This window comes from Suillus subalutaceus, assembly GCF_016647625.1.
Source record: "Suillus subalutaceus strain FC151 chromosome Unknown DFJ58scaffold_128, whole genome shotgun sequence".
NCBI lineage: Eukaryota > Fungi > Basidiomycota > Agaricomycetes > Boletales > Suillaceae > Suillus > Suillus subalutaceus.
This window is the reverse complement of record NW_024540377.1, coordinates 45,910-69,000: the sequence shown is the minus strand read 5'-3', so window position 1 is coordinate 69,000 and position 23,091 is coordinate 45,910. Positions and strand designations below refer to the sequence as shown.

The 23,091-nt window shown below is 48.4% G+C and overlaps 9 protein-coding genes across 9 annotated transcripts; 4 read left to right on the top strand and 5 right to left on the bottom strand.

The window, feature by feature from the left end:
- Positions 1–1,951: 1,951 nt before the first annotated feature.
- DFJ58DRAFT_809008 (RlpA-like double-psi beta-barrel-protein domain-containing protein-containing protein) lies at positions 1,952–3,065 on the bottom strand. The gene is made up of 4 exons (XM_041391336.1): positions 2,621–3,065; positions 2,525–2,561; positions 2,348–2,461; positions 1,952–2,296 (listed from the first exon to the last, which is right to left on the bottom strand). The coding sequence occupies exons 1-4, from the start codon at positions 2,797–2,799 to the stop codon at positions 2,186–2,188; spliced, it is 441 nt and encodes a 146-aa protein (XP_041239368.1). The 5' UTR covers positions 2,800–3,065; the 3' UTR covers positions 1,952–2,185.
- Positions 3,066–3,320: 255 nt separating this feature from the next.
- DFJ58DRAFT_809002 (uncharacterized protein) lies at positions 3,321–5,274 on the bottom strand. The gene is made up of 3 exons (XM_041391335.1): positions 5,006–5,274; positions 3,862–4,945; positions 3,321–3,793 (listed from the first exon to the last, which is right to left on the bottom strand). The coding sequence occupies exons 1-3, from the start codon at positions 5,202–5,204 to the stop codon at positions 3,418–3,420; spliced, it is 1,659 nt and encodes a 552-aa protein (XP_041239367.1). The 5' UTR covers positions 5,205–5,274; the 3' UTR covers positions 3,321–3,417.
- A 91-nt stretch (positions 5,275–5,365) lies between these two features.
- On the top strand, positions 5,366–6,080 carry DFJ58DRAFT_77755 (uncharacterized protein). The gene is made up of 2 exons (XM_041389566.1): positions 5,366–5,576; positions 5,628–6,080. The coding sequence occupies exons 1-2, from the start codon at positions 5,514–5,516 to the stop codon at positions 5,934–5,936; spliced, it is 372 nt and encodes a 123-aa protein (XP_041239366.1). The 5' UTR covers positions 5,366–5,513; the 3' UTR covers positions 5,937–6,080.
- Positions 6,081–7,560: 1,480 nt separating this feature from the next.
- Positions 7,561–8,832, bottom strand: DFJ58DRAFT_77718 (uncharacterized protein). Its single transcript, XM_041389540.1, has 3 exons — positions 8,524–8,832; positions 8,322–8,470; positions 7,561–8,265 (listed from the first exon to the last, which is right to left on the bottom strand). Exons 1-3 carry the CDS (start codon positions 8,725–8,727, stop codon positions 7,830–7,832), a joined length of 789 nt encoding a protein of 262 aa, XP_041239365.1. The 5' UTR covers positions 8,728–8,832; the 3' UTR covers positions 7,561–7,829.
- A 403-nt stretch (positions 8,833–9,235) lies between these two features.
- Positions 9,236–11,574, top strand: DFJ58DRAFT_808987 (major facilitator superfamily domain-containing protein). Its single transcript, XM_041391334.1, has 8 exons — positions 9,236–9,458; positions 9,522–9,732; positions 9,798–9,863; positions 9,914–10,074; positions 10,128–10,262; positions 10,318–10,477; positions 10,542–11,094; positions 11,147–11,574. Exons 2-8 carry the CDS (start codon positions 9,574–9,576, stop codon positions 11,395–11,397), a joined length of 1,485 nt encoding a protein of 494 aa, XP_041239364.1. The 5' UTR covers positions 9,236–9,458; positions 9,522–9,573; the 3' UTR covers positions 11,398–11,574.
- Positions 11,575–11,677: 103 nt separating this feature from the next.
- Positions 11,678–13,540, top strand: DFJ58DRAFT_808982 (uncharacterized protein). Its single transcript, XM_041391333.1, has 3 exons — positions 11,678–12,656; positions 12,711–13,122; positions 13,176–13,540. The coding sequence occupies exons 1-3, from the start codon at positions 11,810–11,812 to the stop codon at positions 13,285–13,287; spliced, it is 1,371 nt and encodes a 456-aa protein (XP_041239363.1). The 5' UTR covers positions 11,678–11,809; the 3' UTR covers positions 13,288–13,540.
- DFJ58DRAFT_808980 (uncharacterized protein) lies at positions 13,541–15,600 on the bottom strand. Its single transcript, XM_041391332.1, has 8 exons — positions 15,436–15,600; positions 15,179–15,285; positions 14,792–15,112; positions 14,612–14,718; positions 14,499–14,564; positions 14,370–14,446; positions 14,111–14,312; positions 13,541–14,015 (listed from the first exon to the last, which is right to left on the bottom strand). Exons 2-8 carry the CDS (start codon positions 15,242–15,244, stop codon positions 13,934–13,936), a joined length of 921 nt encoding a protein of 306 aa, XP_041239362.1. The 5' UTR covers positions 15,245–15,285; positions 15,436–15,600; the 3' UTR covers positions 13,541–13,933.
- A 205-nt stretch (positions 15,601–15,805) lies between these two features.
- DFJ58DRAFT_718220 (uncharacterized protein) lies at positions 15,806–17,989 on the bottom strand (the record flags this gene model as incomplete). The annotated part of the gene is made up of 9 exons (XM_041384449.1): positions 15,806–16,128; positions 16,179–16,318; positions 16,372–16,544; positions 16,600–16,776; positions 16,824–16,962; positions 17,026–17,156; positions 17,203–17,407; positions 17,462–17,543; positions 17,599–17,989. 9 exons carry the CDS (start codon positions 17,987–17,989, stop codon positions 15,806–15,808), a joined length of 1,761 nt encoding a protein of 586 aa, XP_041239361.1.
- Positions 17,990–18,207: 218 nt separating this feature from the next.
- On the top strand, positions 18,208–22,526 carry DFJ58DRAFT_77497 (Piwi-domain-containing protein). Its single transcript, XM_041389403.1, has 25 exons — positions 18,208–18,554; positions 18,669–18,829; positions 18,879–18,955; positions 19,008–19,109; positions 19,157–19,246; positions 19,296–19,355; positions 19,405–19,657; positions 19,718–19,963; positions 20,010–20,135; positions 20,186–20,339; positions 20,389–20,394; positions 20,443–20,498; positions 20,552–20,701; positions 20,755–20,772; positions 20,828–20,895; positions 20,945–21,030; positions 21,087–21,244; positions 21,293–21,416; positions 21,470–21,548; positions 21,600–21,629; positions 21,679–21,794; positions 21,855–21,915; positions 21,976–22,055; positions 22,108–22,115; positions 22,177–22,526. The coding sequence occupies exons 1-25, from the start codon at positions 18,425–18,427 to the stop codon at positions 22,351–22,353; spliced, it is 2,616 nt and encodes an 871-aa protein (XP_041239360.1). The 5' UTR covers positions 18,208–18,424; the 3' UTR covers positions 22,354–22,526.
- The last annotated feature ends 565 nt before the right edge of the window (positions 22,527–23,091 follow it).

Genomic DNA, 23,091 nt, shown 5'->3' with positions numbered 1-23,091 from the left:
TCGTAAAGACTGTACACTTTGTAAAGCAGGTAAGGTCATTCACTACAGATCTCCCTTGCCCACCCCCACCTCCCATACTCCAAATATCATGGACATGTTTATATCTGAGCTCAGGTCTCTGCAGCTCCATGAAGGGACTGCAGACGACGTTGGACATCGTCCCACGCGTACGGAGGGCCACCGTCCATCGACATGAGTTTGCGATAGATCGTGTCGACACAAGGGAGCATAGAGAAGATGATATGAGTGACAGCTTCAACATCCATTACTTGAGCGGACTGCACATTCAATGCTTGTAGGGACGTATGTCGAAACGACTCCGTTGTAGGGTCGATATCGATATTCACAGCGTCTATCACTAAACTGAGCTCGTGCAAGTGGGGGCATTGACGGAGCGCTGCGAATAATCCGCGGAATGTAATGGTACCTTGAGCCTGATAAGGATCTTTCAAGTCCAGAGAGCGGAGATGTGGCCAACTTGACATGCTTTCCAAAAGAAGGTCGTTGTCAAGGTGGATGCAGCAATGAGGAAAAGTGAGTCGGAGGACTCGGAGTTGTGTAAAACAATAAAGTGTGTGATAGAGCTGCGAGGGGGAGGGGGATCCTGGACATCTGAAGCGGAGCCGTCCATCTTAATTTGTTCAAGGGTTTGACATGCGTTACACCGGGATAGCACACGAACGAGCAGTTCAGCCTCTGCCCAAGGCAAGCTATTGAGGCTTATCTCGAACTGTTTCAGCGAGGGGAAGTCTGAGTGTTGCATGAGTGTCATGATGTATGCAGTCGTGTTGACGGTGAAAGAAAGAGCTGTGAGATTGAGGAAAGGTCCAAAATTGACATTATTTTCGAAGTCCAAAGAGGAAGGGTCTACCGTCCTCCTATCAATTGTAATTTTGGTAAGGGTAGGGAGGTTGGAGAGATGTTTCCATGCAGCCAAGTCGAGTGGTGTACAAGATAGAGTTATAAGCCGCTTGCACAAACGGACGCAGCCGGACAGCAGAGACACCTCATTTACTATTTTCTCATCAGGGGTGTCAAAGGATAAGTGCTCCAAAGCAGCACAATGGGTCACGATAACTTTCAAATCCGGATAAGTGACCCATAGGACACAACGTCGCAGTGTGGGGGAAAGGAAGATATCCGAGTGACTAGCCGGACATTGATTCGTTAATGACAACAGTCTCGGAAATATGCACGTCACTGTGCACTTGAGGACTGAGAGAAGGTGATAGCAGCTATCATTTATTACATACATGCAACGCACACGGGCTGCGTGACGCATGAACTGACGACCTTCATTCTCCGATAATGGTTTGATGCCTCGAAAGCTTGGGGGATCAAACAAGGAGTACTGTGTTTAGGTGCTCGGTGAGCTGATGAACGAAAGGAAACGAACAGAGCACACTGACATCCAGGCCGCTACGATATATTATTGGATATAGCCTCGTTACACAGCCAAGCAATGGCGTCAACCCATACATGACAGCCCAAAGTTCGTTCATTGCAGGCTCGTAGAATGTTTTGCATGTCGTTCGCAAGTGCTGCAAGAGATTTCCGCGCGAATGCCTTCTGGCGATAAGACACCGGGCCCCGGACTACATTCACATGCACGAATATCTCCTGAAGGATTTCACAAATGTGCAGAGCCCGGTGCATCAGTCGGATGTCGATGGAGTTTGTAGTGGAGAGTCCTGAGGATTTGAGCTGCACCATGGACAAAATTTTGCAAGCGGAGTCAGCAAAAAGTCGGAGACCACGACATGACTCCGACTCTCCGACTCTCCGTGCGTCAGAGGTCACGGCACCCCAATCATCTGAGTCATCATTTCTACAGTACCTTCAAATGAGTCGTGACCTCTCGAATCCAGCGCTAACGACAAGAACTTTGATGCAAGGGTTCTCCTCGTCAGTGGTGGAACCCATTGTCTTGGGCGATGGAGTTCCGTCAAAGTTAAGGGTGTAAGAGGATATCATGATGTTAAAATGAGATAAATTACTGGGCCCTGCTCGTGTGAGCTTACAGTAGGAATCTTGTAGATGTAGTGCTGGTTTAAGATGTAGATAGGATGGAGGTAGTAGTGTTTGTTTCAGCGATGTAGTGGTGGTAGTATGCATAAGTAGGCGAGGACCAATCAGCCCGAGGAACCGGCGTGGGCGTCCATTTGGTGTAGGCTCGCTGACGCCGTCACTGAATGTTGAACCACCACGATCCATACAGGACGCCATCATCTTCAGGAGCGAAGTAATTGAAAAGACTCGTAGAGAAGTCAAGCCCGCCATATGGGCACCCCATACACTGGAGAAGAACGCGTCAATAAAAGAGAAAATAGAGTGTCGTCGGACTCACTTTGTCCATGATGGTGGCTTGGGCAGTTTTGCCCCCATACAAAATGGTAATGGACTTGAAGCACTGTGGACCCGGGTAACCTGCACCATATTGAGCAACGTTCAGGGCGACAATCTTGTCATCAACTTATGAGTATCGGAAACGCTATATCAAAAAATGATCATGGTTGGGACATACGAAATCGTCGGGAGAGCTGTCTTGCCCACAAGCACCCCTTGGATCCAAGTCAGCTACATAGCTCGACGAGTGATTCTTTGGTTCAAGTTCACTCACAAGCCAACGTCATAAAAGGTGAAGCGCGAGTTGTTGAAAGTGCGTTTGTGGATGCCCACGTCGCCTTGCGCCCGTTGGGCTAGTTCTTGATGGCGCCCGCGTTGGTTATGGCCATGGGTGGCGCCAACGGTCAAAGGAAGGATTGTAGAAACGAGGAGGAAGATCAAGAACACTAGCATTGAGGGAGAGTATGGTGGTTTCGAAATTTGGGTGGCTGAAATTGTTTTTTTGGGGGGTATAGTTAAGGAGCGTATGGACAAAGGAGTGACTGGCGGTACAGGTGGAGCAGGGACAGCAACCTAAGCTCAGAGCAAGGCAGATAATGGATGTTAGCCTCTACGAACATGGTGAAATCTAGTCTACGTGCTGACTAAGCTGAGGAAAGGGCCGACACTTCAAGTTGGTCTTCGTGCGTAGCTCTTACCCTTGAGACCCCTGGTCCATGAAGTCGTAGAACAACAACGAGAAGGAGGGAACGAAAAGTTCGAAGTAAGTCAATTTGAAGGATTGAGAGTGAACTAAGCTTCGAATAACCAAAGACGTTGAAATGACCTTAGTCATCAGGTACGTGCTTTCCATAGTGCTTCTTACAAGACTGAACACGACTGAAAGCTTGGACGCGAATATCATGATAGCCTGGGGTAGAAAATGGTGGGGTTCACCTGGTGTGAGGAATGGATAGGGCTATTGTCCAAGCGTGTGAGTTGAAATGGTAGAATGATATACAAATAGAAAATTCGTGTGAAGTAATGATACAAACATTCGTACTTGATGCAATGCATAGTACTAATCAAGCTTCAGCGGGTGAATTCCCCAGTCCCAAGCTTCGCATCTTCTTCGCCCGAAAGCAGAACCTCATCCGGTATCTCCGGGTAGTCACCGTCGTCATTACCAAAGTCATCCAAGTCTCGCAAGCGAGGGCTGCCCGGGGAGGGCTCGGGGGAAGTGGCAGCTGTCACCTCATTGCAAAGACTTTTTTCGTCTTCATCAATTTTGCAGGCGGGCGAGCTTAACGGCTTGTGCACGTTGGAAGTGGTCCTCAACTTCCTGGCAGCACGGCGCATGCGTCGATAATCCTTGACCAACAGCCGTTTACATAATGTATCGCGTTGGCATTCCTGGCAGTGCGTACACTCCAATGCTACTGCTCGCGGCTGGCGGCGTTCGCAGATACTGTGCGACAAAGAAAACAAGTGTACATGAGAACTGCGTGGTACGTGCGTACGCAAAAATGCCCTCACGTTCTGACCCGCGGCTCTGGTCCTCGTTTAAATTTTGATCGATTGTCAGGTATATCTTGAATAGATGGAAAGAAGTACCGATAAGTTGCATTGGTAGTTAGGGAGGAGCTGGGCCGTGGGTTTCGGAGGGGGTTGAGAGGAGAAAAAATATTTGAAGCATGTTTATTGTAATGAGCTTGTCGTAAAAGACGATAGAATTCACCACCAGTGATTGGTAGATCAGACGGGTATTCCTCCAATACGCCACAAGTAAGCGGATCTCCCGGGAGGTAGGTACCATGCCATGTACCAATGGAATCAAGATGGAAATGGTGTCTTTCGGTACTATTACCTGTATCACTTGATGAAGACGGCTGTAATTGTGCAGGAGGCAACGACTTGGATCTTCGCCGTGTCATCGACACTACTCTGCTTTGTTCGGCACCTGTGGGTCGCTCGTATTTGGAGGGTTTATTGGCACACAGTGCTAGACTGCCTGACGTCGGTGACCGAGAGCGGACTCCAGTTATATCGGGCACGGATCCCCTGCGTCTTGTAAGTCCAGGTGGCACAGGAGTATCAAATATTGAATCACGGTTGTCCATGAGGCCGTAAACCGTCCGCACAGGTTCGTCGGATGGGGATTCGGCCTTCCACAGATCCCGACGAGGACTCCGGTCGTATGGCATGGAAGGAGCAGATGATCTGATGGGTTGTGTCACCTTGTCTACATTCCGCTCGCGAGACGACGCCCTACGCTCTGATGAGGTGAGGTCAGACTGGCTCCTTGACGGTGATGGCCACCCTAATGCCAATTCGGCCGCTGAGGCACAAACCGATTCCTGTACATCGGAGCTATACCTTGCACCACGTGTGAGTGGGGGGCGTTCTCTGCGACTACTTCCAACAGTACTATCAGCATCACCACTCTGAACAGCAGGCAGCCGTGAATATATGGCTTCATCCTCAATTTCGTTTTTTGGGATGCTAGGGTTTGCATCACACGATCGCAGTTCAGGGGCAGTGGCAAGGGAGTGTAATGATGTTTCTGACCATCTTGGATCTTTGTATGGCCTGTTATCAATCTCTGAAGATGACAAGGGATCTGCATTCACAGTATGTTCCAGCGAAATAGCAATAAGGCTGTGGGAGGTGCTAAACTTACCAAGCGGTGCTCGTTTAGTGGCTTCGCCATCACTGTAGACGTGGCGACGTTTAAAATAACCAAGAGAACTTGGAGTATGATCTGCCTCGTCGGTGAAAGCAAAAGATCGTTTAGGTGACGGAGGTGGCGAAGACGGATTATCATTTTCTGGTTCGTTGCGAGTAACTTTTTGAGGTGGAGAATGCGGTAGAGAAGTCATTTAGAATAGGATGCAGAAAAAGGCTGATCAGCTGGAACGATGTGTCAGTGATGCGAGGTGGTTGTAAATGTTAATGAGCAGTGACTAGTGTCTCTCAGTCCAGCGCTTAGCGGAGGTATAAAACTCGGAACTTGATACCGCTTTCCGCTTACAATCGAGCGCCCGTATGCATGAAGTGCCATTGAGGTCCTCCTGGCAGGTAGAACATTTGTATACTACGGCAGGCTTCGCAGTTATTCACTGCTCCCTCAGATACTCTAGAGTCTAGTCTGCAAGTGTAACCATCACAATCGTCGCTCCGTTAATATCATGTCAGGGCAATTTCACCACTACCAGGGCAACGGAGTATCTGTCCCCTCTGCATCAGGACCTGTGAGTTAAGTTTTTTACATGGCATCATTGCGACTAAATCGACACTTGCAGGGCCAACATTTGCTCGGTGACATGTTTCAGTGTATGTGGCATTGTGGAAATGGATTGCATTGCAACGCCTTGATTCGTGGCCACAATCTCTCCGCTCACCTGCGTGAGGCTCATGGAATTGAGGGGTCAGACATGACTCGCGTTTGGTGCCTATGGAACTCTTGTAATAGGGAGTTCAACAAGGAGAGCCTTTCGAGGCACGTTGAGGAAGTTCACATGGGGATTGTACACGCGTGCGGGTGCGGAGCTGTATTCTCGCGCAAAGATACTCTCGCCAAACACAAAAGAACATGTTCTGGTCAGCATTAGATAGAGTCTTTTGACATAGGATCCCGTGCTATCTATCTTCTATGCGTTGACTTCAATTAGAGCTTCTGTTATCTATGTTGTGTATGATCCGATGTACTTATATTATTACTGGTTTCCTCTATGATATTTATCCTGGTGGTAATAGTCAATTTTGCAAGCTACACATGATGTCCGCCCTCAAATTTCAAATTCGGTAGACGGCTTCTCTTATTGTACGCTCTACTGTGTAATTTCGAACGCCCCCATGCATGTATCTAATCCAAGTAGTACTATAACACAATTGTCATTCTAAGTAGCAATGGCATGAAAACTTGAACGGCACGGCGTCAATTCTTTCAAGTGACGCCCATGCCCATGTCTCTGTGTACAGATCACAAAAAGGAAGCGGAAGAGGATCATTAGAGCACTAGATACATAGAAGGGATTGCATTATAACTTGCGTAGATCAAACATGTTGCACGATTTGCATGCAAATGATCGCTGATATCGATCAGCTCTAGTAGACTACGCAGTCAAGCTCAAGCTTCAAGCAGTGGTTGTCATTGGCAATCGCCGCCACTCCGATGACCAAAAAGGAAATCGATATTACAACGGAGCCTCGCAGTCGGCTTCCTGCAACTTGTACACGGTTTTCAGGCACTGTTAGCCCTTGCTACTATGTGTCATACACACCTATTTACTATGGCAAAAAGAAACTCACCCCGGTTCACAATCAAGAGCAAGACCACGCAACATCATAATGGCAGCCGCGCTTATTGACGAGAGCCCCGACAATAAACCATTAGAGCTTCCAGAATAACCCACACCCTCCATTGGTGACGGAAAGAGTCAGGCAACTATACGAGGCTAACTGGTCAGAAGAAAAGACCTCGTCAAGATCGGAAGCCGCAGCAAGACTCGGATATCTTCAAACTGTTGTCAACAGTACATCCGTCGCCAGCGGTAGCAGCTTCCCCCACTTACCAAGTGCTTCGCATGTACCCTCCAATTCTCATCCATTATCCCAGAGTCGAATTGCGCATTCTTTGAGGTCATTCCCGATTCTTTGGTTGTGATAGAGAAAGTCAAATTCAGAGTTTCCTCGCACCATGTTTTCGAACGTCGTCTGAACGGTATAATAAAGGCTGTCACGTTCCCAGCGCCCACAAGCGCATTGTTATATCGATTTTCTTTCAAGAGTGGTAAATTTTTTGCGATTGATATCCATCACTTTCTGTCACGTCTAGTACATAGTAGTAACGTTAACTTGGTTAGCCGAAATAAGTGGTATCATGACCTTGCTTGCGAAGGACCTTAGGGTAGTAGAACAATCGGTAACTGATTCGAGTTTCAGTTTGGACATATACTCCAAGCTGTGCGAGTCCAACTTGAAGTCGGCTACAATATATAATACGCCATATGTGCTACATGATCTTGACTTAACGCTGGCGCTGATGCATGATGACCTGAGTTGCTGCATATACCACGCCGGGTGCCGCAAAGTCAAATTTATGCACCTGGAGGCAGTGACGGGCGGACCAGCCGTGTGATGCCGCGCGGGCAATATATAGGTCCGAATGCCATCATATCAAGTGGTCACCTGAAGCAGTGAATGATAAGATGTCAGGGGTAACTATTTCAAGTTAGCAAATTGAAAGTTGACACGAGGACAAGCATGATATAGTATTCTTAGCGATACACAGAATTGGTTAGTCGGCTACATAAAGTGATCAATGGGAACGAAAGGCTAGTTATAGTTGTCAGATGAGTTAAACATAATGCCAAGGATATAAAATGAAGGGGTCATATCGTGAAGCTAGCGTAGAATGGCCATGAGAGATCCGTGTGATGAGTTGAACAAAGTGAACAGTGATATGGAACGAAGGAGAGGCGGGGAACCAGAGTCACAACAGCTCAATTTTCAACGCCGAGGAAAGACTGCAGCTCATCGACAGGTTGCATCCTGGCCCTAGGGGGCGAGTTTGATGTCCCGTCAGGAATTGGCGACAAGAAAGTAAGGACGGCTTCGCCGCGGGAGGATCTACAGTCGGGATCGAAAGTGAGATAAATACCCCCATCGTTCACGTCAATCCCTAGTGCTTGCGAAGCCTCATCGAGCTCATCAACAGGAGCATCGGTGGAGTGCGGAGGCGCGGAAGTGGAAGCAACGGCCTCGCATGGAGCGAAACGCACCGAACGCGAAATCTTTTGTGCGCCAGGGTTGGCAGCCGAGTTGAGGTTGGGCATTGATCCTATTGCTTTGCTTGCGTCCGAGAATTTCTGGAAGCGGGTGGGCCTCGATATTTTCGGCTCTTTCTCTTCCAAATTCTGAGCATCTGCTGACTGTTCCCTGTGCAATACGTGGATCGATCAATTACTTGAATATTTAGTCGAGGTTGTGCATACCTGGTGAATAATCCCCGTCGTTTCTGAGGTGTAGCGTTGTCGTTTGCACGTGAGGTGCTTAGAGCAAGAACCTCTGCTTCAGACATTGGCGGGGGGAACGAACGCCGGTAATCATTAGGTGCCGGCTTGCGCTGAAAGCGAACTTGCCGCTGGAAGAAAAGAGTGAGTTAACATCGTCCATCTGATAGCACATGTCACACACCGCTTCGGTGGCATCATGCCAGGAACTAATAAGTGCAAGCTCTGCGGATGATGGAAACTTTTCGAGCACAAGTGTTGGGTGGGGGGGTTCCATATTAACCCGGCCACCAGTGGACGGAGGTGCCAAGGGCGTCGACCTTGCGCCAGTAGGTGTGCTCAATCCTCTTGGCAACGAAGGAAGTTCCTTGTCTACGTTGAGAGGCATGACTGCAAAAACACAGATGAGGGTGGTGTATAAATTAGCGAGAGCAAAACTGAGATAGTATAAATAACCAAGCAATTCCAAAGCGTTTGAAGCGGTGTGGACTTGAGGCCGGAAAGTGTCCTTTGTGGTGTTGTGGACGGAATACAGGAGACAAAGAAGAACACTGTGGACTGTGGATGGAGCATATGTACAATGCCTTGGACGGCAGGCTCAACTTGACCAAGGTATGAGCCTGCCAGTGGCAAGGTGGACTGGAGAGTGTGCCGTGGCTGACGGTCCTTTGCGTACTACAGACGCATAAACTTGAAATTTCGGAACGAAAAATCTATAAGCTTCACCAACACCTATTTTTGAAGTTCACCTACGTATAGTGGAGTCGAGTCGAGTCGCGTGCATGAAGTTAACGAACGCGCCACTGTCACGTGCAGGAAAAGCAACGGCGACTTGATTCATGATTCATGATGACTAGTGCTGACATGCATGACAGCGGCTCTGGGAGCCGGAAGCAATAATGGTTCTCTGACAAATTCGAAGGCGAGCAAAATTCTGCGAACGTTCCGCCCCAACACGCTTGTGGAACTCACGACCAGCAGACAGTAGCTTGGCCCAGCGATCTCTGTATGGTCTTTGCCACAATCGGAGGGCGATTGCTGACATGGACAGCCGTGCACTGCCTTCAATGCAGGTCATCCGACTCACGGAAGTACGTATAATCATTAATGTATGCTAGTGTAAGTCATTACAAAGACTAAGAGATCATTTAATTTATGTATTGCTTATTATGTACTCCACAGATCCTAGTTCCCCGGCTGTTCTATCTTCAACTCTTTCTTGCGAACCATCATCATGTCCCAACAGCAGGTGGACGAAGAGACGCCGTTGCTGCTCCCTGTGCAACAGAAGAAGGCTAGAACACCATTACCTTGGCGTCAATTCTCTATCATACTGTTTCTTCAGCTCGCAGAACCGCTTACTTCACAAGTTATTGCTCCCTTTGCACCCCAGGTATAGTTTTTTCACACAACCGAATCACTTGACAGCTTCTCATACTCGTCGCGACTCCCTTGCAGTTGATAAGAGACATTGGCATCACAGATGGCGATGAAACTCGTGTAGGATACTATGTCGGATTAATGGTGAGTCCGACTTAATCGATGGTTATATTCTTATCCTCGAATACTTGCAGCACTCCCTATTCTTTGCCACACAAGCCCTTACCGTTCTCCATTGGAGTCGGATATCGGACCACATCGGACGGAAACCTGTCATTTTGACAGGCTTATTCGGTTTGTCCATTTCAATGTACTGTTTTGGCCTATCCAGAACCTTTTGGGGGCTCGTACTAAGGTTTGATCATTTTATTGTCCCGTGAGTTCTGATTCCTGACTCCTCAAACTCAGCCGTGCTCTAAATGGCGCTTTGAACGGCAATATCGGCGTAATCAAAAGCATGATGGTGGAGATAACCGACTCGACTAATTTAGCCCAGGCATATGCATATATGCCGATAGCTTGGTCAAGCGGTGGGGCTATTGGGTACGTACCTGTGTGATATTTCACACCGCTTTTGGAAATCAAACGCCCTTTGTAGACCCCTGATAGGTGGGTCATTATCCCGGCCAGCAGATCGATTTCCAAACATCTTTGGGCATTGGCAATTTATGAAGACCTATCCCTATTTCCTTGCATGCGCCGTGCCTGCTACCTTCTCTATACTAGCTTGGGTTGTCACGTTTCTTTTCTTGCAGGAGGTGTGTTATTTTGAGCTAGCATGCATTCTGGGCAAGCGACAAAGGTTGATGACGTGATTGACAGACTGTACCTACCAGGGTGACTCCCTGGCGCTTGCTAAAGGGGCAAAGTCGTGAACATTCCACCCCTGTCAAGGGCCCCGCGACTCCCACAGGATCAAGTGATTCCCTCAGCACAGAAGATACCCCTCAGCGGGCAAAGGCTGATGGCTCCAAGCCGCTACCCCTTCGTTCGCTCTTGATACCCAGAGTGATCATAGCTGCTGGAAATTATTCCGCTTTGTCATTCCTTGACATCGCATTTCGTGCCGTGCAACCTGTGTTTTTCGCCACACCACTAGAGCTTGGTGGGCTGGGATTAGATCCCCCGCGCATCGGTAATATTCTAGCTATCTATGGTGTGATCAACGGCTTGTTCCAAATCTTTTTCTTCGCCGATCTCCATGATCGTTTCGGCTCAAAGACGATCTATTCTATTTCAATGGCTGCTGGAATTCCGATGATCGTCACTCTTCCCATCATCAATGCTGTGGCCAGAGTGCAGGGGTTAAGCCTCATGGTATGGGTGATCGTTGGCCTACAACTTGCTCTCTCAATGATATTAAATTTGGCGTATGGTCAGTTTCTGTATCATATCACGATTCTTTGCGTTGACCATCATCCCCTCAGCCTGCGTATTTATTTATATCGCTGCGGCCTCTCCGAACCAGGCATCTCTTGGTGCAACGAATGGGATCGCTCAGTTGGGTGTTTCGATCGCGCGGACGATCGGCCCTGCATCCGCCACGTCCATGTTCTCGTTCTCCATTAAAAACCCCCACCACGCGTGGATAGTCTACTATTATCTGATTGCTCTTGTCTGTATGGGCATTTGCATGTCGCTCTTACTTCCTCGACACTTGTGGAAGAATCACCATTAACGAATCTCACGCCCCGCTTATGGTTTCCCTGAGGTCGCTGCTAGGGGTCAGGGGGGAATCACTTACATGAATTAGACAGACATTGTCTCACTAGTCTTGACCTATCATTTCTTTGAGACAAAGTCCACGCTTTTGTTATTTTAATCGCATTTTCGTCTATCAACCGGTTATTGTCAATTCGGCGGTCCACACCCTTCGGCAAACGTGATAGTTTGTCACAAGATGTCACGGATCCCTGTGGAAAGTGTGACATCCTGTCTACCAAAGGACACTGCCACGCGCCACATAGTGGCACATACTTAAGCCAACGGTACAGCCGTTCGGACCCCCATCATTTGCTGAGCGCACGCCTTTCCTTCATCCTGATTTCTGCTAGCTTGCGTTATCCTTAGGACGGGGCCTGACTGTCATCATGTCGTTCGCTGCTCTGATGGCGCTTAGCGCCTCGCAAACTAAGGAATCTCAAAGCGCCGTCCAAATCGCACTACTGCAGCGCCAGCGCAACGAGGAGCTCCAACGGAAAAAGCGGGAGGAATTCGATAAAAGGGAGCGAGAAGAAGCAGCGAAGCTCCGACAGAAGAGATTTGAGGACGAGAAGAAGCAACGAGAGTTGCAGCTCAAGAGAGAAACAGAAGTGAGACGCTTGGAGGAGGAGCAGGCAAGGCGAGAGGAGGAGCAACGCAATGCGTTGCTTTATGGTCCCAAGAAGGCCAAGTCGGGCTCTAAGTGGCCGTCGTCCAGCGGAATCTCGAAGGAACAGATCCTCAAGCGCAGATTACAGTCAGATGAGGAGAGTGGCTCCGGCTCCGGGTCTCCAGCAATGGCTCTCACTCGCGAAGAGAAACGGCAGCGCAGGATCGAATCTGAAATGCGCAGGGGTTATGCCTTCAGGCGGGCCGCCACATCCTCCGGCTACAACAAAGCTGGCAAGCGACTTCCAGGAGGGGCTATCGACGCCACGTCAGCACCAACCTCAGACAGTTGTAACAGCTCACAGTCCGTCAAGGCTCGCCTTTCTGCACTCCCGAATACTTTGACCAAGCTTAATATCCACAAGCGAGACACACGGACCATAGACGAGATTTTGCAGGACAGAGCCAAGGCGAAAACTGCCACATTGGACGGCGACGATGCCAAAGAGTTTAATGACTGGTTTGGCAAGGGGAAGAAGGATACGGCAAAGACCAGTACTCAGGTGTCTACGGCTGCACCATCTAGAGCGTCCTCCGGCTCCAGCTCCCCAGGCCCCTCAGCGTCCAGTGAGTGTTTTGGTGGCTGAATCCTTTCTCATTATTTCATCTTTGAATTTATAGGATCGGTCAACTCTGGCACGTCCAAGACTTCAACTGCTCCGAAGTCTGCTGTCTTGTCGTTTTCGAAGACCTCACATTCCAGAGGCACAGATAGCCCTCAATCATTAAAGACCGAGGTGAAACCCAAGTCGACTTCAAACTTCACTCCTTCAGTGAAGTCGCAGGCTTGTAAGCCTTCATCAGTAGCACGCTCTGCCGGGCCCACTAAAAAACGACCCCGGTCCCCGTCCTCCTCGTTATCCCCCCCTCCTCCAAAGAGGCGCCCTGCCTCGGCTGACGTGGACTCTTACAGCAATGAAATTTGGAAACTATTTGGCAAGGACCGCTCTAAATATGTCGAGCAGGATGTATATAGTGACGATGAGGACATGGAAGTTGATGCCGGCGTTCTTGAGAGGGAGGAGCTCAGAAGGTCAGTGATTTCGCCTCCATCCAGGATCACACTATTGACAAAGAGACTTTCAGTGCGCGTCTTGCCAGAAAGGAGGATGAAGCAGCCCTTGAGCAGGAGAAGCGTCACGAGGAAGAAAAACGCCGCAAGAAGAAGGAACGGGAAATGAAGGAGAGGCGGGGATAAGGCAAGGAGTTTTTCTGACATCGGCATGCTATATTTCATGGACATTTCATACCCTCATGGATAATGGAACCTATCCCGTTGTCTTTCTTGGTGCTTTAGATAGGATATACTCATACCACACACACCACCATCACTCATGTTCTATCAGCCAGCGCAATTTTGTTTATATGTTACACTATGTATTCGCAGTCACTCGAGTCGTACTCATGCTTTTTTGTGCAATGCAGTATTCCCTTGCTCACCACCAACCAATGCGTGGCGGAGAATGGACGATGCACGTATCAATATTACAATGATAGGTTATTGTACATCAGCGATGTCAACAGTGACAAGGGCAAGTAAATATCAACAAGTTAAGACGCCGAGCCCATGATACGAAGGAGTGGAGGATAGAAATAAATAAATAATTAGATACGTCAATCCACGGGTGTTTTGAATTGCGGGCGTCTTGATGCATTATCAATTGTCGTCCGCTCGGAATCGCTTCCTGTCTGAGCCGCCACCAAACTGACCACCTTGCTGGCCATGCATGAACGCTGGGTTGAAGTGACCTTGCATGCCGAAGCCGCCGCGTGATCCCATCATTCCCACACCTATAGCGTACATCAAGTGCAAGTAAGAACAACAATCCACATGCATGAGACCGTTAGAAGCCCATACCCATTCCTCCCATGCTACCACGCCCGCCTACCATCATACCACCTCCTCTGGGTCCCTGGGGAACCATGCTGCCGCGCCCGCCGAAGCCTGCCCATACCCATGCCCATGCCCATGTTCCCCATTCCCATCATGTTCATGCCGCCCATGCCCATGCCCATGTTACCCATCATTGCGGGCATGCCACCGCGCATCATGTTGTTCGCCATACCACCACCCCCCGCGACCTTGTGCACCCATCATGGCTCCCCCCATTTGGTTGGAAGCATTACCGCGAAAGTTCCCTGTCGAGCCGCGGCCCATGCTTGTTCCCGATGTGGATATGGGGGTTCCTTGCTGGGTGTTTCGGGTGTCTCGAGGTGGTGGTTCTGAAGCCATATGGATTAGACAAAGCTGCAATCAAAAGCACCAGGCGATCACCAGACCTTTTGGGAGCGTGCGGAATGGATTGCCTTGCGACGAACTTGTTAGAGTTGCTGTAGCACGTCTATTTTGAAAGTCACTGAGTACAAGGTCAGCCTTGCATTCACATCGAAGCATCAAGCCTCACATACTTATTATCGAACCATGTTTTGATCGCGTTGGCGTTTTCGAAACTACTGAACTCCACGTAGGCGATACTGATGTGACTGAGTAACACCTCAATTTGGCCAGGAAAGTTGCTCACCCTTTACTCTTGCCATTCACCTTGTGCTCAGAAAACGTAATGTCACGGTGATCGATTGACACGCCGAGATTAAGAGCGACTTGACGCAGGTCCTCATCCGTTGTCCACTGTAGGAGAGAGAAACACAAAGACAGGCTTAGAAAGATATACACAGGATTCTAAACGACAGGACAAACGGACCCATTGCAAATCGCCAATATACAGTGCATCATAGCCCATCATCGACGGATCTGTCCCGCCTCCCATATGACTACCGTTTTGCACAACGGCATTGTAGTTACCGTTCATGCCATGCGAGACACCTTCGGCCCTAACCTGCCCTTGCTGGATTGGCTGGATGTGAGGAGCTGCTGGAGGCGAGTGTTGGGCGGGTGACGGTTTCGCTTCATCTTCCTCCTCTTCGTCGCTTCGAGGCCGTTTCTCACCTGTTGAGGGTTCGACTACAGTCATCATAGCCTCCACCGGTTCTTCCTTTGCATCGAATTCCTGTCCGTCAATACCCTTTAAGCGCGCATATAGTCAGTCCAACTAGCTGCTCAACCAAGTAGACGCATATTATGTGCCCACCTGGTTGGCTCTGCCGACAGCATAAGCTTCGTATTCGCCGTAGATATCATAATCTTCCTCAGGCATTTTTTCGCTGACTCAAGCAGAAGAATAGAAAGTCTTTTGCACTAGAAAAAAGTAAAATAACAGGATTTGAGTACCAACGGACATGAGAGTAACACGAATGATAACGAGGTAAAACTTCCACACGGCGCATCATGAAGCCGCCCGCCCGCGCTACCCACGTCAGCTATACAAATAAGTGGAGGAGCTCTTACATGATAGGTAAGGATACAGTGACAATGATTACGCGCCCAACAGCTAAGCGAAATACAGGACGTAGAGCGAGGCACAATAAGAACAGAGAAAAAACCAGTGGAACGCAAGGAGAGCGTACAAGTTGCGCGACAGCGACGTGGAAGAGCAAAAGCAGGAGAATGTTCGGGGAACTTCACCAAATTCGTCATGTTCTATAGCAGTAACATTTGTTTGGTTCTGTTTGGTATCCGTGGCGCAGTCGGCGCCTAACCTTCTTGTCGTGCCGCTGACTTGAAGATTGATGACGGTCATTTCACAGAACATGTGGATTTAAGGTAGCTAGTCTAGAACAATTTACGGTTACTGGCTCGGCAGGAATCAATCGCCATATCAGCCAGCCCATTTGTCCTGCAGTGTCCTATGCACTACTTCCTCTTGCTGAGCCAACCACAACCCAAATGCTGGCGTTTTCAGCCACCTTTCATAAAATTCTCTCCGCTTAGTCACGGACTTAAACGGCAGAGGGGAGCCATTCGCCTTCAGCGAAGAGAAAAAGTCAGCAGTGCTGAAGGGTTTTAGGCGTCGACAATCGGAAACAGTGGTACGTTCCGTCGGAGAGGGTATCAGAGTATTGAGGTATCTGTTCAAAGGAACTAACATAGCGTTGGTGCGCGAACTCAAGTGTCTTCTTAGATCCAAAGATGCTTGTATCCCTGAGAATGATGAGTAAGTTACAGCACTGATCATAATTTGGGATACGGACTGTGTTGGACGCTTGCATGACAAGCTTTCTCGATAGCCGCTAATAATTGGCGGTCTTTGGAAATGTATCGGCGATGAGTTCTTGTACACCATCCAGGTGGCGGCCCTGCCATAATGGTCGCATCCCCCTGGCGACGCGGACTGTAGTAAATTTGAGTGATGAGAGTTGAGAACCCAAGCAACCTCAGACACACCTTGATTTCAGCCCTACACTCAAGACGTGAGGCCAATGGGCGCATGACTTCTGGAAGAATGGATTGGTCACACCCAAGATAAGGCCAGATTTAGGTGGGAGTTTATTGACCAGAAGGGCGTGATCCTTGTCATGAATGGTGAAGTAAGGACGAAAATCGTTCGCAAGAGGTATCTGAGGATGGAATGTGTCAGCCTTCGATTCAACAAATGGAAAGCAGACAGCGCACAGGACGTAACAGATCCCTGAGCCACCAAACTGCTTGACTCGTGGCTGCGGGAGAAGATCCGAATACCAAGATCGGCTCACAAAGTATTAGGCACTCCCATATTGACCATAAATGGGACAAGGAGGCCTCAAATATGGATATTGGAGGCGGGTCAAGTGGAGCTATAGAAGACAGTAGCTGATACGGTTCAGTCAAAGATCCACAGCAATGGAGAACTCGGTTACATGCAAAGTGGGGTCAAATTTCTCATGAAAAGATGCAGTCTCTGTCAATTGCTGAATGTCTGCATTCATGGGCAACTCGACATGCAGAACTGAGCCTAGAAATCCTAGCTCAGTAGTCAAACCCGGCGATGGGCTGCACCTTTCTTTGGCAGATAATATTTAATCGATTAAAACCCGAAATAAGCCCAAGCGACACACGTACCAGTTGGCAATATTATGACATGCCGTTTCCAACATAGGTACACCATGGGTTAGGAACAAGGGCCCAAGTTTCATAATTAGGATGGTAAATAGTGCAGGGTACTGTAGGTGCGAGAGAAGAACGAGAGAAGTCTGCTCAATGTCAGCAAAGTGGTTCGACATGTGAATATTGATTCACCTGCTGGTATCCTCGCTTCGAGGTGTTGTCTCTTCTCTGGGAAAAATGCGAATATCCATAAAGGTATCCATCGATGCTATCTGGTCTGTTGATACCGTGGTCTAGAACGATGTGTTTGTGCGATACGCCGAGATCTTGGATGCGAAAAGAATGTACTTCTGATCCTTGTTCGAATTGCAGGGAATCCGGGAAGCATGAGAAAGCACTTGAAAATGTATTTCAACACCCAATCAGACTGATGGGGAAGATAAATTCTTACATGTTATCCTTCTCTGCGGGGGCCAGATACAAGGGTGGATGTACCCCGCAAATGACAGGACCGACATCCAGATCAAAATTGACTGTGGTGCAAGGTATGACGTGGGAGATGGTTCAAGTATGTTACGTGGCACTGACCTATAGCGAAAGCCAAGACCCATTGGGACATTCGCAACGCCTTATCTCGCTCGAACTCAAAGCCAGCGAGCTCTGAACTTAGATGTAACGCTGCATCAGATTTTGCCAGATGAGGAAGAGTCCTAGAGCGTGTCACGGTCTTTTGCCCAACCAGGCGAAGTCCAAAATGTGTATCCTGAACGTTGGACAGTGAGGGCGACTTGAGTGGACTCGAAGGGTCTTGAAACGATTCGATACCATCATGATGGATCGGAACATGTAATTCGGTTGGGGAAGGCTGCCGAGATGGCAGCCTTGAGGCGATAGTTTCAGTTGATCCTGTGCAGGACCCTGATCGAGAAGGATAAAGCAAACCGATATCTTGTTCTTCCATCTCTCTTGTTGCCTCCATCGCGGTCCAAAGCGTCGAAGATGCTGGACGACGCACGCGTCGATGTCAAAATCGTTGTAGCTAACAACGTGTTCAGTCCAAACACGATTTACACGTGGTTCGAGTTCAAAGTAGGATTTTGGGAAAATACCTCCTTTTTCCTTGACTCATCTGCTCATTGTTTCTCTTCCAACCGCCTTGAGGCCGCCGAACTGTGACCTTCGTCTTCTTGAACACGAGCTTGGGAGAAATTCCAATTTTATTGTTCACGAGGACTAAATCCGAGTCGGTCGGACATTGTACAATTCTTGCAGCCAGGCGAATCATAGCGTATGATAGTCATCTCGCCATCGCCGACTCGCACCATCTGTCCATAATTCTGTTTCAAACAGCACATTGTATCTTTATAAACCCTGTCACATCTTCGTTTCTCGGACTACATCCTTTAGCAACCATATGATAGACATATCTTCCCAAACGGCTTCGGCGTCTACTGTGCCGTTGGGCCAACGTAGACCCATGCCTGTCTACGCAAATGCTTTCGACGTAACACAAATCCCAGTCAAAGCATACGAGCAATACGATGGTGAGTACATATCTGCTTGACCGGGGGTCATCATCGTCCTAAATAAATTTATGCAGTTGGTGCGTGCGCCTTCGTGCCAGTAGCAACTACTCTGTTCGAATAAATCTTCTTCAGTAATGACACCTGATGTGGAAAATGTTCGATGGAGACATCGAATAGTTGAAAGACTCCAAAACCACGAAGCACCCAGGGTCTTTCGTCTGTGTTTGTTTGACGGAAAGAGCATCCTATACTCTGCCGCGCCGCTGGATCTCCCCGATGGCACTTCGGGAAACGTATGCTCTCGGTCGTGGTCCAGTGTTCTCAGGCTGATATCGGTTACAGTACACACTTGTCGTTCCCGGCAAGGGTCGAGTTACAATTAAGGTAGCTCGCGTCGCGGGCGAGACAGTGACATTCGAGTACGCATTTCCAGTTCCAGTTCAAGCATATCTCATGACATGTATGCTACAGCGACCTCAAGAAATTTCTCACCGGAAAAATCAGCGATCAGACGCCAAAGGTCTCCGTTGCACTAAATCTCCTGCAATTCATTATTCGCCAGGCCCCGAATCTGTGAGCCATACATTACGCGGTTAATAGTATCACTGAATCTCCTTCAGTAAGTACCCGAATAATGGAAGAGCGTACTTCACCAGTGGCGGCTCAAAAGATCTTCGCGGAGGTCTTCAGCTGTTTCGTGGATTTTTTCAGTACGTCATGTTACAGATCCTATTGATCATTCCTCACGTTAGTGCGTAGGAGTGTCAGACCGGCAATCGGCCGAGTTCTCGTGAATGTCGATATCAGTGCAGCCGCAATGTACGTCATGCATATCGCTTCTATTACATCTCATCGTGTTCCCCATTAGGTATAAACCGGGGCCGTTTGTGGACATTGCTCTAGAGGTTTTGAACATTCGAGGGAATGCACGAGCCCTCAGCTACAAAAAGCATAGCAAAGAATGGAATATCCTCAGTCAATTTTTCCGGAATGTCCTTGTCGACATAAAGTTACCAAAGAAAACTGTGACGAAGAAAATTGTTGGTCTCGTTGAAGCAGCTGGACGTTTTCCGTTCACTCAAGAGCAAGAAGACGGCACATCCCTTCCCACAACAGTGGCGGTACGCTCTGCATCAGTTGCTTTCATCGTCTCATCCTGCATATGATTGACATTTACGCAGGATTACTACTACAAAACATACAACATACGACTATCATTTCCTGACATCATTGGCATTGAATTGAGCCGTGGGTCTGGAAAAAACACCGTCATCCCGGCTGAACTCTGCACTGTGGCCGCAGGCCAGCGGTACACCCGTAAATTACCGCAGAACATGACGGCCATGATGGTTGATTTTTCTAAATTCAGGCCAGAGAAACGGCTGGAAATGATTGTTGGCCAGAAAGGCGACCGAGTGCAACCTCCCGTAAGTCCTTAGCCGAAGTTGAGATTTATTAACCATTTTCGCCCAGACACTTGAGTATGCTACCTCACCTTATATTCAAGATGCAGGAATGGAAATCTCGGAGAAACCGATCACATTACAAGGTCAACTTCTCAAACCACCTACCATTTTCTACGGCAAAAAACAGCCGGCGGCAAGTAGCTTTTTTCGCATATTGCTCAATTTAGTGAGATTTTGCCACAGGATGTAAACAACGGAGCCTGGAACATAACGAGGCAACATCTACATTCCCCCGAGATCATCAGAGCGTGGGCAGTTGTAGATTACAGTCTAAGGCTCGATCAAAACGTTATCAAAGCGTTTATGGACACACTTGAACAGTGTTGCACTGCACGAGGTATGCTGATCGCGCTGTTGAAATTCTGGTATTCACCATCATATTCCAGGAATGAGTACGATTTTTTTAGGTTTGTGAGAGTGCTGTTCACGATTTATTGTAGGTGTGAGAGCTAAGCCGTCATACAAACGAGGTAGTGGGGTTGGCTCGGTGGATCGGGTAAGTCCGCTTTTTTTTTGAAGTTTTGGTTTGTACTGAATGTAATTTCGAAGGATATTAAGGAGGCATGCTCGCTGGCATTGGTTTCAGCCGGAGCCCCTCCTGGTTATAACAAGCCACCTGAGATCGTGCTAGTCATCCTGCCTCAATCTGCCGCTGACATCCGCCAAGATGTCAAGAGAGCGGGGGATGTCACCCTTGGCGTAGGTGTCGTCATTGATCACAACTTTCTGGGCTGACTTGACCTCACGACTAGGTATCTACTCAGTGTGTGGTGGGTTCAGCTTGATATCCTGACAGTTAGTTATTTCTCAACACGTATTTCACAGCGGGAAGACAACATTGCGAAGTTTTCAGGGAGACAACTTGACCAATATTGCAATAACATCGCAATCAAGTGCGTGATATTTTAAAACATAATTTTTGTGAAGCTCATCTGCCTACAGAATCAACGCTCGATTAACAGGAGTGAACTCCATTCCATCATCGCCTGCATATGACTGGTTCACCAAAGAAGATTTCATATTTTTCGGTCTGTGATGCCATCAACGATCCGACATTTGCACTGACACTGACGTTCATTTCCAGGGGCCGATGTTGGTCATCCTGGACCCGGTATCCAGAACAAGCCCTCGGTTGCCAGTGTCGTCTTTTCGTATGACCGGCACGGCGTCAAGTACAGTGCAACATCGAGGGTGCAACAGCCGCGACAAGAGAGAATAGGCGAGCTCGGTCCTATGGTTTATGTACGCATTGCCTTCTGGCTGTCGGGACAATCAATTTATCATTTGCAGGACGCCATTACACGATATGGCAAGGTCAATGGGAAAGCCCCCAAAAAACTCATGTTCTTCAGAGACGGTCTCTCTGAAGGTGAATATGCAGGTGTCGGTGAACTAGAGTTCCAAGACATCAAAGGTTCGTCGAAGACAATAAGATTTTGCAGAATATTGATGAATTTATTTATCTAGAGGCTGTGAGAAGGGTTTGGGCTGAAGTCAAATTAAAGGACCCTCCGCCTCTAATCACCTACCTTATCGTGGGGAAGAGGTAATCTTCCACTTCAGACGGGCAAGCAATGACTGCTGACTTTCCTCGCAGACATCACGTTCGCTTCTTCCCGACAAACCCGTACGTACCTCTTCCTGCGCTTTTGTTCCTTATTGAGTAGTTCTCATAGTCAAGATGGAGATCGAAAGAGCGGCAACGTGCAAGCTGGGTTTGTCGCCAGCGAAGGTATTGCCAACCCGATTGCCAAGGACTTTTACCTCCTGTCCCACGGTGGGATCCTTGGAAGTTGGTGTACAGTATGTGCAGCGATATTCAGATTAACTGATTATTTCTGGTGATTTCCAGCAAGCCGACCTGCCCACTACATAGTGTTGAAGGATGAAATCTTCAACTTTGATATTAGGCCGTAAGTTTCAGCCGAAGATCGTACAAGTACAAGTACCAACTAAATCCATGCACTCTTAAGTATACAAGAGGTGGCATATACTCTCTGCCACGCGTATGTGAGCGCAACTCGATCTGTCTCCATACCTGCCCCTGTGTATTGTACGTGCTTCTGCATCTTTTATCAAGTAATTTTCTGACTATTCTCTCGAAGATGCGGATGTACGACTATTTTTGTCAACGCTTTGGAGCTGTAACTAATACCATCTCTCACATTTTACAGAAGGTCTGCGCTCGCGCCGAGTATCACTTTGATGCGAGTTTACGGTACATGGACAGCGATGGTGCAACTGTAGCGAGTTCGAGTACTTGTGAGAAGCAGTCATTTAACCTTAGCCAGTGGCGATCGGGCTACACACAAACTCACTCATCCATGCTGGCCAGGATGTTTTTCGCATGAGATTGTACCTTTAAATTTTTAGTGTTTTGTCAGTACTAGCGTCGTGTCCATTACCCCCATTGTATGTACCTACACGTGTTCTTTCCGGGTGTTCTATTCAGGTGATCAGCACGGTATCGCCACATGGTCCAAGGGTCTGGTGACATCCAGAAAGCACCTAGCTCAGGCTAGACGGTGGACGCCATGTGGCGCGAAGACGTCGATGATAGTCAGGATCCTCTGATAACGGGAGAAGCGCCGCGTAGATGAAGATAGTTGCGAAGTCAGAAGGAAGTTCACAACATAAACATTTGATCTGGGCATATTGTTCACTCACCGCGTTCGAGTATGGGAGAGCTAAATAGCTTCGCGTGTCACCAGGTGATTATAGAAGGAAGCCACAGAAGAATTATACCAACGTGCACACAAGTGACCCGATATTGTAGCGACCTGTCTCGACAACCGGCTCAACTCCCTAGCGCTTGCTGATTGGAAGTGCCACTAGAGTGAGAGACCTCCACGAAGTGGCACATTGGACTCTGGTCACAGGGTTCCGGTACTCCTTTGATATGCTAACATCGACGATATATGCAATACATCCCGCAGCTGATTTAATATCACGTTGATCAGTGATCAGTGATCAGTTCAAGCACTCGAGAGTCGAGACGAGGAACGGTGAATGAAAATAGGTTAGCTTATCTGCAACGATCGCTACAGTTACTGACAAATCTCTTGGATTCGAGAAGGTGTGGAAATTGA